General features: G+C 47.4%; 1 protein-coding gene across 1 annotated transcript; it reads right to left on the bottom strand.

Moving 5' to 3' along the window:
* Window positions 1-6,408: 6,408 nt before the first annotated feature.
* LOC149341913 (uncharacterized) lies at window positions 6,409-13,077 on the bottom strand. Its single transcript, XM_089542036.1, has 4 exons — window positions 12,904-13,077; window positions 11,607-11,678; window positions 8,622-8,827; window positions 6,409-8,207 (listed from the first exon to the last, which is right to left on the bottom strand). The coding sequence occupies exons 1-4, from the start codon at window positions 13,075-13,077 to the stop codon at window positions 7,967-7,969; spliced, it is 693 nt and encodes a 230-aa protein (XP_089398162.1). The 3' UTR covers window positions 6,409-7,966.
* Between the last annotated feature and the right edge of the window lie 32 nt (window positions 13,078-13,109).

The following is a 13,109-nucleotide window of genomic DNA, read 5'->3' as shown; positions in this document are numbered from 1 at the left end:
GGTCGAAGGAAATAACTTCTAGAGCTTTTTACACCATTTTTTTTCACATAATTGTAAAATTATGCAGAAAATAATGTTCCTATACCTTGAGCTTGGTGCATGATAGCTGCAGCTGCTTATGCACCAATGAACCCAACACAACACCGAGGTGTGATCCCGGTTGCGGAGGTCGCATCTCGATGAAGGCGAAATGCTAGAGGCCTGCGTACTGTGCGATGTCAGTGCATGTTAAAGAACCCCAGGTGGTAGGAATCATCCGGAACATTGCACTATGGCGCCCCTTCCAGTCTGAGTTGCTTTGGGACGCTAAACCCCAGAAAAATCAAAAGATTAACTCCAGGAAGGGTTTAGTGATGTGAAATCCAAAAAATAGATATACAGAAATTTTAACCACTATTTTTTCTTTTTATTCATCCATAAAGTGACTTTAGATCTTGGGAGTGCAGCCATTAAATATAAAAAATTTTAAGCCACAGTAGGCATTAAAATGAAACCAATACATACATAAAAAGGTTAGGTGAAACAATGTGAAAAACGACATAAGCACTCTCAGAAGTACGACGTCGCACCTGCAGCATGCACACACTCGCGAAAGAAAAAAGCCGAAATTGACACGCTGAACCACAGAAGAGCATGACAAACGAAGACTGAAACTTCAGATGCTAGCTGCAAGAACTCCACCGTAGACCATTTCTTGTGACTCACTGAGCGCATTCTTTCCCTCTGCATAAAGACATAAAGCAATTCCTGGCTCCTACCAGTGATGGCACGTTAAAACACCCCACTCAGTGTAAACCCATTCCCAGTTCACACTCATGAATTTTGTTCCGCAATGTACTCTTTTCCAGTAGACCCTCTGTGCATGAACAGGCATGCACGATTTCATAGGGAAGCGATATCTGCAGTACCTTGCCTACAGTATTTTTTAAGTCGTTATGACATTGGTAAACACAGCAGTAGGTCGAGCAATACCTATAATTAGCCAAGTTCATTTTCACCTTCGCTTTCGCCCATAAAGTGTCCAGAAAGGGCAGGACCTCAAGATGGTTTAAGGTTTATGGGGGTTCGACGTCCCCATGCGACTCGGACTATGAGGGGCGTAGTATTGAAGGGCTCCGCAAATTTCGACCGCCTGGGATTCTTAACGTGCACTGACATCGCACAGTACACTGGCCTCTACAATTTAGCCTTCATCGAAATTGGACCGCCACGGCGGGGATCGAACCCGCGTCTTTTGGGCCAGCAGCCAAGCACCATAATCACTGAGCCAACGCAACGGCACACGCCCTCAAGAAGACGGGGCGTGGCCATCACAGTAAAAAAATACAAAACAGAAAATCCACTTTAGTTGAAGATGTTCCTAATCTTGAGTGCTTGTGTCTAAGAGTGTCATGCTGAGGACATGGATCAGTTCCTTTGCACTGCACCTCTCCATGAGGACATGGGTTTATTTTGTATGCTCTCTATGGGCACCGGATGTCACAGTGAGTATCTGGATATATTACAGACGAGTGTGTTAAAATGCAAGAAAAGCAAAAGACTATTTACTGATGATTTGAACCTACCAGGTATTGACTGGGAGAGCCTTGGACAATGCATAGGACCTAACAAATGTGAATGTTGTCTACAATATTATGTTCGCATACAATTTGACTCAAATCGTTTGACAACCAACTCTCGTATCGCTCACTGCTAGTTACATTTTAGTTCTGACATTTATACCTCGCGCTTTTTCTGATTTCACTGTGTCGGTTGAGCAAGGGCTTCCTGGCCAGCACCTTGTGAGCATTTCTATGCCCTTTTATAAACACAGCGCACCGAAACAGCGTTAAAATACTGAAATTCAAAGGATACACACGTGCCGATGACGCCCACATAGTGCATCACTTGGAAACATGTCTTATCGATTTTGACGGAAAGGGTGCATGTGCCCTTTGGAATAAGATTAAAGCAATATGTCACTATTGCCTAGATAATTTTGCACCCACGTAAGAAAGAAAGATCAATACAGTGACACCGTGCATGAATCGACAAATTATTCATCTCAAGCAAAAAATAAAACGACTAAAGAAAAAAACGTCTGCAGCAGATCTCATCCTTGAGCTCAAAAATGCCCTAGCAAGCGCGGTGCACAGATCGAAAGACTTCTAATGCAAAAAAAAAAAAAAAAAAAAAACTCTGCAAACTTTGTAGAAACTGATCCGGGCAAGTTCAGAACATACATTAGCGATATAAAGCAACCCGTATCCGAATTAGCAGTTGCGGATAAAATAATCGGTGATCAAAGGGCCTTTGCTCACCACTGAAACAATTACTTTTACCGTATTTTTTCTGCCTTGGAGCAGCCACGCTGAGCATCACGTGCGCTCATCCGTCTAAGGTGAATTTCATAACTTATAAAGGTTGTGTTTTCTGTGCTTTTGAATCTGAACGCTAAAACTTCCTCAGGACCTGACAATATTCCAGACATGTTTCTTCGTAGGTATGCCAAGTCAGGTGCCAAGTTCCTCATTATCTTTCGTACATCTTTGTTGACAGGGAAAGTACCAGTTGAATGGAAGACAGAACGAGTCATGCCCCTTTTTAAGCAAGGCGATCGCCTGGTATTGAAAAAACTATCGTACCATATCATTACTTTCACCTTGCTGTAAACTAACGTAACATATTATCGCCATTCGTATTCACGAGTTCTTAGAACAGAATTCATTTATGTCGGATTGCCAACACGGCTTACGGAAAGGATACTGTACTGTGACGTAACTTGCATCTGTTAGTCCAGTCCTTCGCCTCAGTTCTCGACAATAACTGCCATACTGACGCACTCTTTTTAGACTTTAGCAAAGCTTTTGGTGTAGCTCCCGATAATAGGCGAATAACGAAAATACAACGAATTGGTCTCTCACAGATCTTTATTTCTTGGATAAATGGCTAAGTAAACGACAGCAATGCGTTGCTGTTGGCGGCCAGCAATCCAGCTCGCCTCCCGCCACGTCTGGTGCGGCCCTGGAAACCTCCCTGGTGCCATTAATGTTTCTGTTATATTATTTCGTGACATTGGTAATAATCAACATGAAAGGGACCTCAGTGCTGCAACATTATAAACTGGTGCAGCTGTTGGGGCATGGCTCTTGATTCGGAGAAAACTTTCTATATGCATTGCACGCAAAAAGAATCCCATAAAATATAGTTATAACCTTGGGTATTCTGAGCATAAGGAAGTCACTGCTGTCATATACTTAGGAGCGACAGTTACAAGTGATCTATCTTGGTATACACATATTGACAATATCCCAAGCAACCACCGATATCCTTCGGACGGCCGACAGAGGTCTTTTTCGGATGTTCTGTACGTCCGCTGAACATCCGCAAACAGCCGGTAGACGTCCGTCGGCCGTCCGAAAGTACGTGGCCAAAGGTATACGGTTCGCCCGCCGACGGACGTCCAGTTGGACTGACCGCGAACTGTCATCTATGATGACGGTGATAGCACAATGCACGGGAGTTTTGATACTTACGAATGGTTTCAATGGCAAGTTTAGCTAGCAAAACGGTGGACATGTCGCACAACTCCACTAATTTGGAGAAGTTTTACAAATATAAAACTAGTCATTGAGTTCTTGCAAAATTCTGCAACACCTGCTTCTCCTCTTAAATAAATTTAGCTCGTTGGCGGCTCTTGCACTGCAGGAAGGAGTGGAATGTTCGCGTCAAACCCTCCAACTGATGCAAATAAAAGAGTATACATACACGAAAGACGCGAATTTTCTGTGAAATAAAAAACGTCCATACTCATGGCCTGGGAAAATACTCGGCCTTACATCCTTCGGACGTACACCTCGTCTGTCATGCGGATATACAAAAGTGGACACTGTTCGTACGTCCGGCGGATGTACGAATACGGATATCCGAAATCGGATTGTGTTCGTACGTCCGATGGACGTCCAATCTCGGCAAAGGACTTTCGGATCTAGCTCGTACGTCCGACGGATATCTGTGGTTGCTTGGGATGTGTACAGCAGCATTTGGAAAACTACGTTTCCTGAGGCATAACCTCTGAAATTCTCCATCCAGTGTAAAACTTCTTAGTTGCCTTTCTTTAATCATGCCAAAGCTTGAATACGCGTGTATGTTCTGGGATCCACGCACTACATCGATTATAAATAAGCTGCAAAAAGTGCAAGGGAAAGCTGTCAGGTTCGTGTTCTCGAAATTTCGAAATCCGATTCTCCTTCCGAATTAATGCAAATTCAGAATATGCTGCACCTAGAAAAGCGGTGAAAAAACTTCCGTTTAGGATTTCTTTCCTTGTTACTAGACAAGATCGATCGCAATATTTAATTCCACAGTCTGTTAGAAGCGCTCGACACTACCATACTAGTTTATTATCGCCATATTTTGCACGAACAAACTTGTACAAGTTTTCCTTTTTTCCTCGCACCGTTGCTGACTGTAACTGTTTGCCCAGGTATAATTACACCTCTATGGACTAGCGCATGTATTCTTGAACTGTGCTGCGCCTCGTAGCTCTTTATGAGTCGCAATTTTTTATTGAACTGCAGGCTCCTCGATTGTTTGAAGTGCCTTCTGTATTGATTAGTTCCTTGCAAACTTTGTATATCTTTTGTGCTACACCTCAAAACTCCTTGTACGTTTCAAGGTTTTGTTACGTTGCAAGTTTTCTACGTTGTTAGTGCCGCTTATGTTGTAAATTGGCATGTGAATTGCTCTATATTTTGTAGTTTTATTTGCTTTTTTATTGCTGCATAAAGTGCCGCCATTCCTACTTGAACCTAATTATGGTTCGCAGTATGTCCAGAAATGAACAAAGAAAATAAATACCACGTGCAGGACCTTAACAGTAATAACCTTCTCTACACAAACAAGATGGATTTCGCAGTAGTCAGCAATGATTTGAAACCATTCACGGCCTTGTCGCAGCCATCAACAGCAAATAGATTTGATTGCTATAGATTTCTCAAAGGCGTTTATCAAGGTGTGTCATATGAAGGTTGTCAAGCGGGTACAGGCGTACCTGTATAATAGAAGGCAATTCGTTAAGATTTTGGGGAAAGCTTAGCGACCGTATACGTCATTAACACCTCTTTTTGGACAGTTGGTGCAAGACCGTATACGTGACGTCCGGAGTCCCGCAGGGGTTCGTTTTAGGTCTATTTTTATTCCTGCTATACATAAAAGACACTGCAAATAATTAAATACCCTTGTTCAAGTGCGATTATTCGCACATAATTGTCTGTTAATTTTTCGCGCGAAAGATGTGTGTGATCAGGTCCTGTCAAAACGAACCCTTCAAAAAGATTCATAGTCGGTTCATAGATTCATAGAGGGAGCTTCGAAAGCAGAGGAAAGGCTCATAACTGGCCCCCTAGGACAGCGGACACCTTAGTCGCGCTTTGAGCTGCGAAACCAATGGAGCGGGAGCTTGGAAAGCAAAGGAAAGGCGCATACCTGCCCTCTTGGAACAGTGAACACCTCAATCGTGCCTACATGGCGGTAGTGACAGATGTGCGCTGCATGCGTTGCATTGGCAACGTTGTGGCAGAAACGCGGCACTGAAGCCATAGGCCGTCGGCGTTCATTGCGTTCATTGGCTTTGGATGGTTTGAAGGAAAAGCAAGTGTGCATAACTGCCTCCATGGGTCAGTGGACGGCTGAATCGCGCTTTGAGGTACGTGGGGTGGTGAGAGAGAGATGTGGGCTGCATGCATTAGCGCTGTGGCAGACACGCGGCACTGCAGCAATAGGCCAGTGTTCAATGGATGATCGCGATCAACCATTAACTGCCACCTGCCAGCGTGGCAGGTTGGGTGCGCTGCCTGTCCAGTGTCCGGAACGCACTCAGCGTTACAAACGCCAAGCCGCGTATGTTGCCCGATACGCCATAGCTTTCGCTCTCTAACCAGGTTCAGCAGTAGTTAAACCGCAGCTAATTTTTATGCGAAGCATATTGCTAGAGCTACCACTCACGCCGTCGGCGTGGGACCCCTAGACGTCACACCAAGTGACACCGTGACGTCACACCACGTGACACCGTGACTTCACACCACGTGACATCGGATGAGAGGCGGCCTCCACCTCGCGCCGTCACCGTGGGACCCCTAGCTATTCTAGTTCACTGTACCCTAGCCGTCACGCCACGTGACACCGTGACGTCGTCGTGACGATGCCATCACACAGACGCCGGAATGTCCTCGAGCGTCATTCCCGCGCATTTCGAACGCGCGTTCACACTCGGTGTAGGTGAAACGCTCGCTCCACCGGGCAGGCAGACGCGGCTTCCGTGGCAATCCAGGCGCTCACCCAACGCGCGTCTCGGGGTTAGTCGGCATTCCGCTGTAGCCATGCCGTTGTCTTCCCCCACGACGAAGGCTTCTAGTGGTTGTATTAAAATGTCCAAGTATGCAACCAAGGAAAGCCATGTATTACCAAGCCTAGCCACCAATATGCTTCGCATCTGACTAGGCTTAACCTTAGCTAAGCCTCAGCCATAATTTTTTTTTTCAAGCCGGCCCAGGCTTCGGACTGCCATCGATGAAATCCGTGATTGCGGCTAGAAGTGCTACGCGCCATGGTGTAAGAATTAATATATTCTTACACCGTACTATGCACTAAATCTGTACTTCCTTATGGAAACAGAACATTGGTCAGCACGCATGCATTCCTACAGTGATATAATCTAGGCACCGCACTATTTAGACCGTTATTTTAGGGCGAAAGCCTTTCTTGGCTCATGAGTGGCGTCGGGGGTATCTGTTGTTTCAGCCAGCGTCTTCGCTTCGGCGGACGCGGTTGTTGCGACGCGCGTCTGTTCTTTCCTCATCTTTTAAGTCTCCTCTGCACGTGGCACGTGGCACGTGACAGCTGTGGTGGCTCGGCTCGAGTTAGTCGGCAGGTCCATGCACTTTCCTTTTCATCCTTCTCTCAGTCGCAATAACAACATGAGTGGTGTGGATGGAAGCTGTAGACAAGAGGCTGTCCGCAAAAGTGTCCGCTCGAACTGTCCGTTATAAGGGTCTAGATGGGAATCGAACCCGGGCCGCCGGCAAGCGAGACGGGGACGCTGCCACGCCGCCACGACACTTCGAGGTTGTAAGCTGAATAAAGGCGCATCTGGAGAATGCGCAGTTCTTAAAAACGTATCTTCGAGATATGCACTGAGGCCTACATGAGTAATTATGAGCATGTTATTTACAGGTGTCGTAATAAAATGAGTAAAAAAAATTCCTCCGTTTCCGGTAAATTTACTCCGTGCTCGGTATGCATTCGTAGCGTCATCATATGGCACCCACTGAAAACCCTCCGCGCAATGTACGGCGCTAGGCCCAGCAGATGGTGCAGATGGCGGACCGCGCACAGCTTTCGTATTTCCGCATGTAAGGAGAGTTAGGTGTACCGCATAACTTTTTCCCTGAACCCTGTGATGGTCTCCGTGTTAATAATAGTAGCATAGGCCTCGGCAAGAGTCGGGGAAGAGAAATGAGCCGGATAGTGTTCTATAGAGCCAGGCCGTCTCGGTGGCTCAGTGGTTATGGCTCGGCTGCTGACCCGAAAGACGCGGGTTCGATCCTGGCCACAGTGGTCGTATTTCGATGGAGGCGAAATTCTAGAGGCCAGTGTCCTGTGCGATGTCAGTGCACGTTAAATAACCGCGCTTCGTCCCGTCTTTCTGTCTTGTGTTGTGCCTTTTTCCACGCCTGTAACCAAAGATGAACAGTTACCAACTTGCCCAGCAAGACGTTCTTTTAAAATAAATAACCCCATTTGGTCGAAATTTCCGGAGACCTTCACTACGGCGTCTCTCATAGGCTGAGCCGCTTTGGGACGTTAAACGCCCATAAACCATATCATGCCCCATAGTTTGTCCTGTTCTGTAACAGAAGTACGTAAGGCCGGAGGCACGTTCTTGACGTCCACAAGCCGAGCTGTGGGTCCTCGGTGGCCGAGTGCGTCAGCAGTCCTCGGTGGACGAAGAGGCCGGGCTGAACACCCTCGAGTACCAGTGCGCGTATGAAGAGGCATGCAGGGGGCCCTTGAGCACGAGCCGGCGCCGGGGAAGCCCCAACTCGCGGTCCACGTCCTCGCGCCGAGGACAGGGCTCGGCCGGTGGCCGAGGCGGTCGCCGCTCCACGCGTTCCACGGGCACCAGGGGCGCTTTTGCCTCGGCGCACGAACGGCTCACCACCCGCCGCCTGCGACGGGGCAAGCTGCGATTAAACCCCTTGCAACGATGCGATCACACGGATTCTTCAACACTCAAGGATTGCTGAAATCAGAGAAGAAGCCTTTGGTGACGCCCTGCAACATATCCATGTGCATGTATAAACGGAGACGTATCCTGTAACCACCGCGCCAGTGGCGGTATCTTGTGAATCTGTTTGCCGAACTCGAAGCTGTCAGACATGACTCGGGACTGTGGGCTATTGCGTTTCATTTCCATTACAACACTGCAGCATCGCGAAATTAAATTCCAGCGCAGATGATTCAGCAACGGAATGTCTTCATCCTTTGCAGCATGGCGTTATGACGGCAACCGGACAGCGCAGGGAATACGTCAAGTATACTGGCTTGGAAACGACGGTGACATGTGAGATTCACGCACATACCTTCCCCTCTTGCGGATGTCGCTGTCGATGTACATGTCAGCGGAGATCTGCCACTGGCTCAGAGGGCCCTGGTAGCGGCCGTAGTTGCCGTGCAGCAGCGACCGTGTGGGGAACATGGGCACCAGGGGTGGGGCGGTCGCCGCTGGCGTGGTCGCATGCACCGTGGTTGCGTCTGTTGCCGTCGGTGCCAGGGTCCGTAGCGACACCTGCACACATGCCAGGCTTTGCTGTCGTGCTTTGCACAAGATTCTTCGGTTGTCCTGATGAGGAAATTCCTGGGCACAGGACAAAGTGCCAGCGAATTGCGTCCAGCGGCGCTGGCATATACAATGGGAATTTTCTAGCTGCATATACCTCAAGATGTGCGAAGGACAGACGGGCTCAGTCGTGCAACCAGCCATTCGCTTCTGCTCCATTCACCTAATCATTTCTTGGAGCTACCCTGCTTCAGCTGCAACTTCCACGCAGCGCATGTGTGAACGAAGTGAATGAAGCTGTGTGCCTCGATGCAGCGTTCTTTTACCATGCGTGGCGGTGTCACCATTGTTCGAGCGGGAGGCGCCATTTAGAGAACTTGTAAAGTTTACCTAGTCTAAGACTTTTGGGACTAAGGTGCATGGCTCGAAGAAGTATTATACGCTCTCGTGTTTCAAAGATAAAAAAATGGCTGTGGCTCAACTCGGCTGACCCAGGCTATGCGGAGCGGCTCGCTGCATTGTCCTTAATTTAAGCTCAACTCTTCGTTAGCCCCCCATTTCTGACCCGTATGTGAGCACCGGTAAGATACACTGAGGGATATTGGTAAACTGCCATTCATGATCTGAGAGAGCCCGCCTTATACGCTCCATCCCATTCTTATTCTTTCAGTTATGCCCCTCGCATGATCCGGATCAGCAGCCACTACCAGTCCTAAGTACACGTATTCCCTTACCCCTTCCAGCACCTCGCCACTAATTGCGAAATGCTGTTCCCTTGCGAGACTGTTGAACTTTACTTTGGTCTTCTGCATGCTAATTTTAAGACCTACCGTTCTGCTCTGCCTGTCTAACTCATTGGTCACGCTTTGTAGCTCATCTCTTGAGTGACCTAGCAAGGCAATGTCATCAGTGAATCACAAATTACATTGGTATTCTTCATTAACTCTTATCCCAGTTGTTCCCAATCTAGGCCCCTGAATACCTCCTGTAAACAGGCGGTGAATAGCATCAGCGAGATCGTGTCTCCCTGCCTGACACCCTTCCTTACTGGAATTTTATTGCTGACTTTATGAAGTAATATGCTAGCTGTGCAGTCGTTATAGATGTCTTCCAGTATTCGCACATAAGGCTCTTCTACACCCCGATTCCGCAATGCCTGCATGACTGCTGAGGTTTCGACTGAGTCAAATGCTTTCTCGTAATCAATGAACGCTGTATATAGGGGTTAGTTATATTCTGCGCATTTCTCTATCGCCTGATTGATAGTGTCAGTATGGTCTATTGTCGAGTAACCTTTGCGACAGCCTGCCATATCATTTGGCTGATTGAAGTCTAAGGTTGCCCTGATTCGATTATCAATTACCTTATTAAATACCTTGTAGGCAACAGACAGTCAGATGATCGGTCTGTAATTCTTTAAGTCCTTGACGTCTCCTTTCATATGAATTAAGATAATGTTAGCGTTTTTCCAAGCTCTAGGTACGCTCGAGGTTATAAGGCATTGTGTATACAGGGTGGCTATCTTTTCTAGCACAATCTCCCCTCCGTCGTTCAAGAAATCTGCTACTACCTGATCGTCACAAGCTGCTTTCCCCCTTTGCATTGCTCCTAAGGCTTTCTTTACTTCCTCTTTCGTTACTGGCGGGATGTCCCATTGCTATTCTCTACTGCCTCTCTCATTAACGTTCTGATTACATTGACTACTGTATAGGTTTGTGTAGAACACTTCGACTACTTTAACTATCTTATCCATATTGTTAATGACATTGTCCACTTTGTCTCTTAGCGCATACATCTTTTTTTAACTATGCTTAGTTTTCGCTTCACTGCTTTTAGGCTACCTCCGTACTTTTGAGCATGCTCGGTTTTCTCCGTGTTAAATTTCCTCATGTCGGCTACATTGCGCTTATTTATTAACTTTGACAGCTCTGCCAGTTGTGTTTTGTCTGTAGAGTTAGACGCTTTCATGCTTTGGCGTTTCTTAATAAGATCTTTCATCTCCTGAGAAAACGAATGCGAGTTACACAATCATGCGCTTTCCACTGAACCTAACGTAAAAGGAAGCATTGTTTTGACATTCGTTTTAGAGCTGCACTACTTGACTTAGTGTAAAAAAGCAGTTTGGTCGGTTACAGAATTAGGCATAATGGACACGTATACTTCAATGTCTATCATCAAGAGGAAGTGAATTCGGCTTCAGGATGGCGAACCCACGAAGGCCACGTGATGGTTTCGGAATATTTATGTTTCGCATAATATAGAAAATGAATAAATCAAGGAGGCTTAACGACTGGACGGAAGAACGCAAATGCAAGGTGACTGTAGGCCTTTCCGTTGAGGACTCCCTGGGCGTTGCCGCACTGCTTGCCGGGTGGTTGGATGCGCCTTGCCCTGTGGAAGCGGTTTGCAACAGCCCGACAGGAGGCGTTTCGACATCACCCTCACCCGATGGAAAGCTTTTAGTTCAGCTCAGACCAGCTCATTGTCTTATGAAATACTCAAAGCAGCCGCCCAGACGGAGCAGTTCCTGACGGGCCACTGTAAGGATACCACCCGCCAGCTCAGTGCTTGTTCCCTGCAGGGATCGATATCGCTTCAGGCGCGTTTTTCGATTGTCACTTAAGATGCAAATGTGCGCATAGGCGGGACTGTAAACGAGCTTATTACGTTGTTTTTCTGCTTTATTCTTATATTACTACACATTTGCGGATGCAGCTTATATTATCGAGCACCGCTATGCATCGGAGCACAAAGACTATGCAGTTCGCGGGAAAAGCAAACAGCTTACCCGAGATCCGAAAAGTGCCGAGCCGAAATCATCCGCTGCGACATCCTCTGCAATTTTGGGCTTCTGTAGAAACTGCACGATTCCGAAGAGAAGACAAAAAATGTCGGTCATGTGGCGCCAGACAGATACAGACAACCTGAGCTGCAGCTTTTACGAAAACATTCGAGTGACGCGGTGTCTTTTTTCGTGTCACTATCGCCTGCCATGCGAGGACGAAAGTGGAGAACCTGTCTGGCTTTCGCATCGATTATTTGCCGCATTGATGTTGTATCGCATACTTTGCGTTAAAATTTAATCCTGATGCTCTGTATACGACACCCAGAAATGTCTTATGCGAAGACTTGCTAAAACTGCCTTTGGCGTGTGGCTCGTCATATTTCTCAGCGTGAAGCTTCTATGTCTGGAAATTGTAATCAGGCCCCTCCCTCTTTATATTCATATACTATAGCAGACAACTAAGGTGATGGCCTTTCACAGCTACACACGCATGCACTGAAGAAAAGAGAAAGAGAAGCACGCTTAGAGAGGCGTTTTTAACAAAAATACGTAAACGCCCCTTTAGCGATGTATCCGTGGCCTGCAAAACGTTCCACACTGTGGAAATAAAGGCGATATATAATATGTGAGTAGAGGGCATATGACGACGATGATGTGTGCTCTGAGTACGAAAACAGCTCTGCATGTACGAATAGGCGCGATGAGTCGCCGTGCCATGATGCGCGTTAACTGCCTTCATCCGCTGTAAATTTACGAATGGTACGATGCGCTGAGAACTCTCTGCGCTTGACAGTCTTCCTTAGTCATGCCGCTTATCTGGCTGTCGTACACGGCTAGAAAACCACAGCAGACGAAGAAGTCTCACTTTACTTGGTGGCATGCAGGTGCCATGCAGGTATGTCAGTACGGCATACGCTACCACCGAAATTACTACAATTCGGTAGCCTTATTTTTCGGGAAGTACATTTCTTAACGAGTTCTTGCGCTTCATGCGAGGAGGAACTGTCTTGGAACAAGGGGCAAAGCAGCTAGAAAAAGAATCCAGAGAGGGACGCAGTAGTGTAAGGACTATCTTTAGGTCACACCGAAACCTCGGTAGACGGACGTGCTTGCATTTCGCGTCCACTGATAGGCGCAATCGAATATCGAACCCACGGCCTCGTGTTGAGCTGCAAAGCGCTGCGAATGTTCAGCCACCGCGACAGGCGGGTGGCATCTTGTGATGGCCACCGGTCGTAAAAATGACTGCGCGCCTGTCTAATCATCGGAGAGGGCAGAAACGAGGGCACAGAGAGCAAACCTTGCGGTCCATGTAACGACTGCGCTTGTATTTGGCCACTACGGTGGGGTCCACACCAGGATCCATTTGCGACACGAGCGGGGTAGGGGCCGGAGCTTTGCCGTCCGCTCGTGGCGGCGACTTTTTCTCCTTCCGCCATCTGAATTTGGAGAGTGTCCACGAGTCGTGCTTCATGGCGGCCGCACAAACTGCGTGAAGGGCGGCCC

This window comes from Amblyomma mixtum, chromosome 5, assembly GCF_055824585.1.
Source record: "Amblyomma mixtum isolate Tamu chromosome 5, ASM5582458v1, whole genome shotgun sequence".
NCBI classification, from domain to species: Eukaryota; Metazoa; Arthropoda; class Arachnida; order Ixodida; family Ixodidae; genus Amblyomma; species Amblyomma mixtum.
The sequence above is the reverse complement of the archived record's forward strand: the minus strand, read 5'-3'. Positions and strand labels throughout refer to the sequence as shown.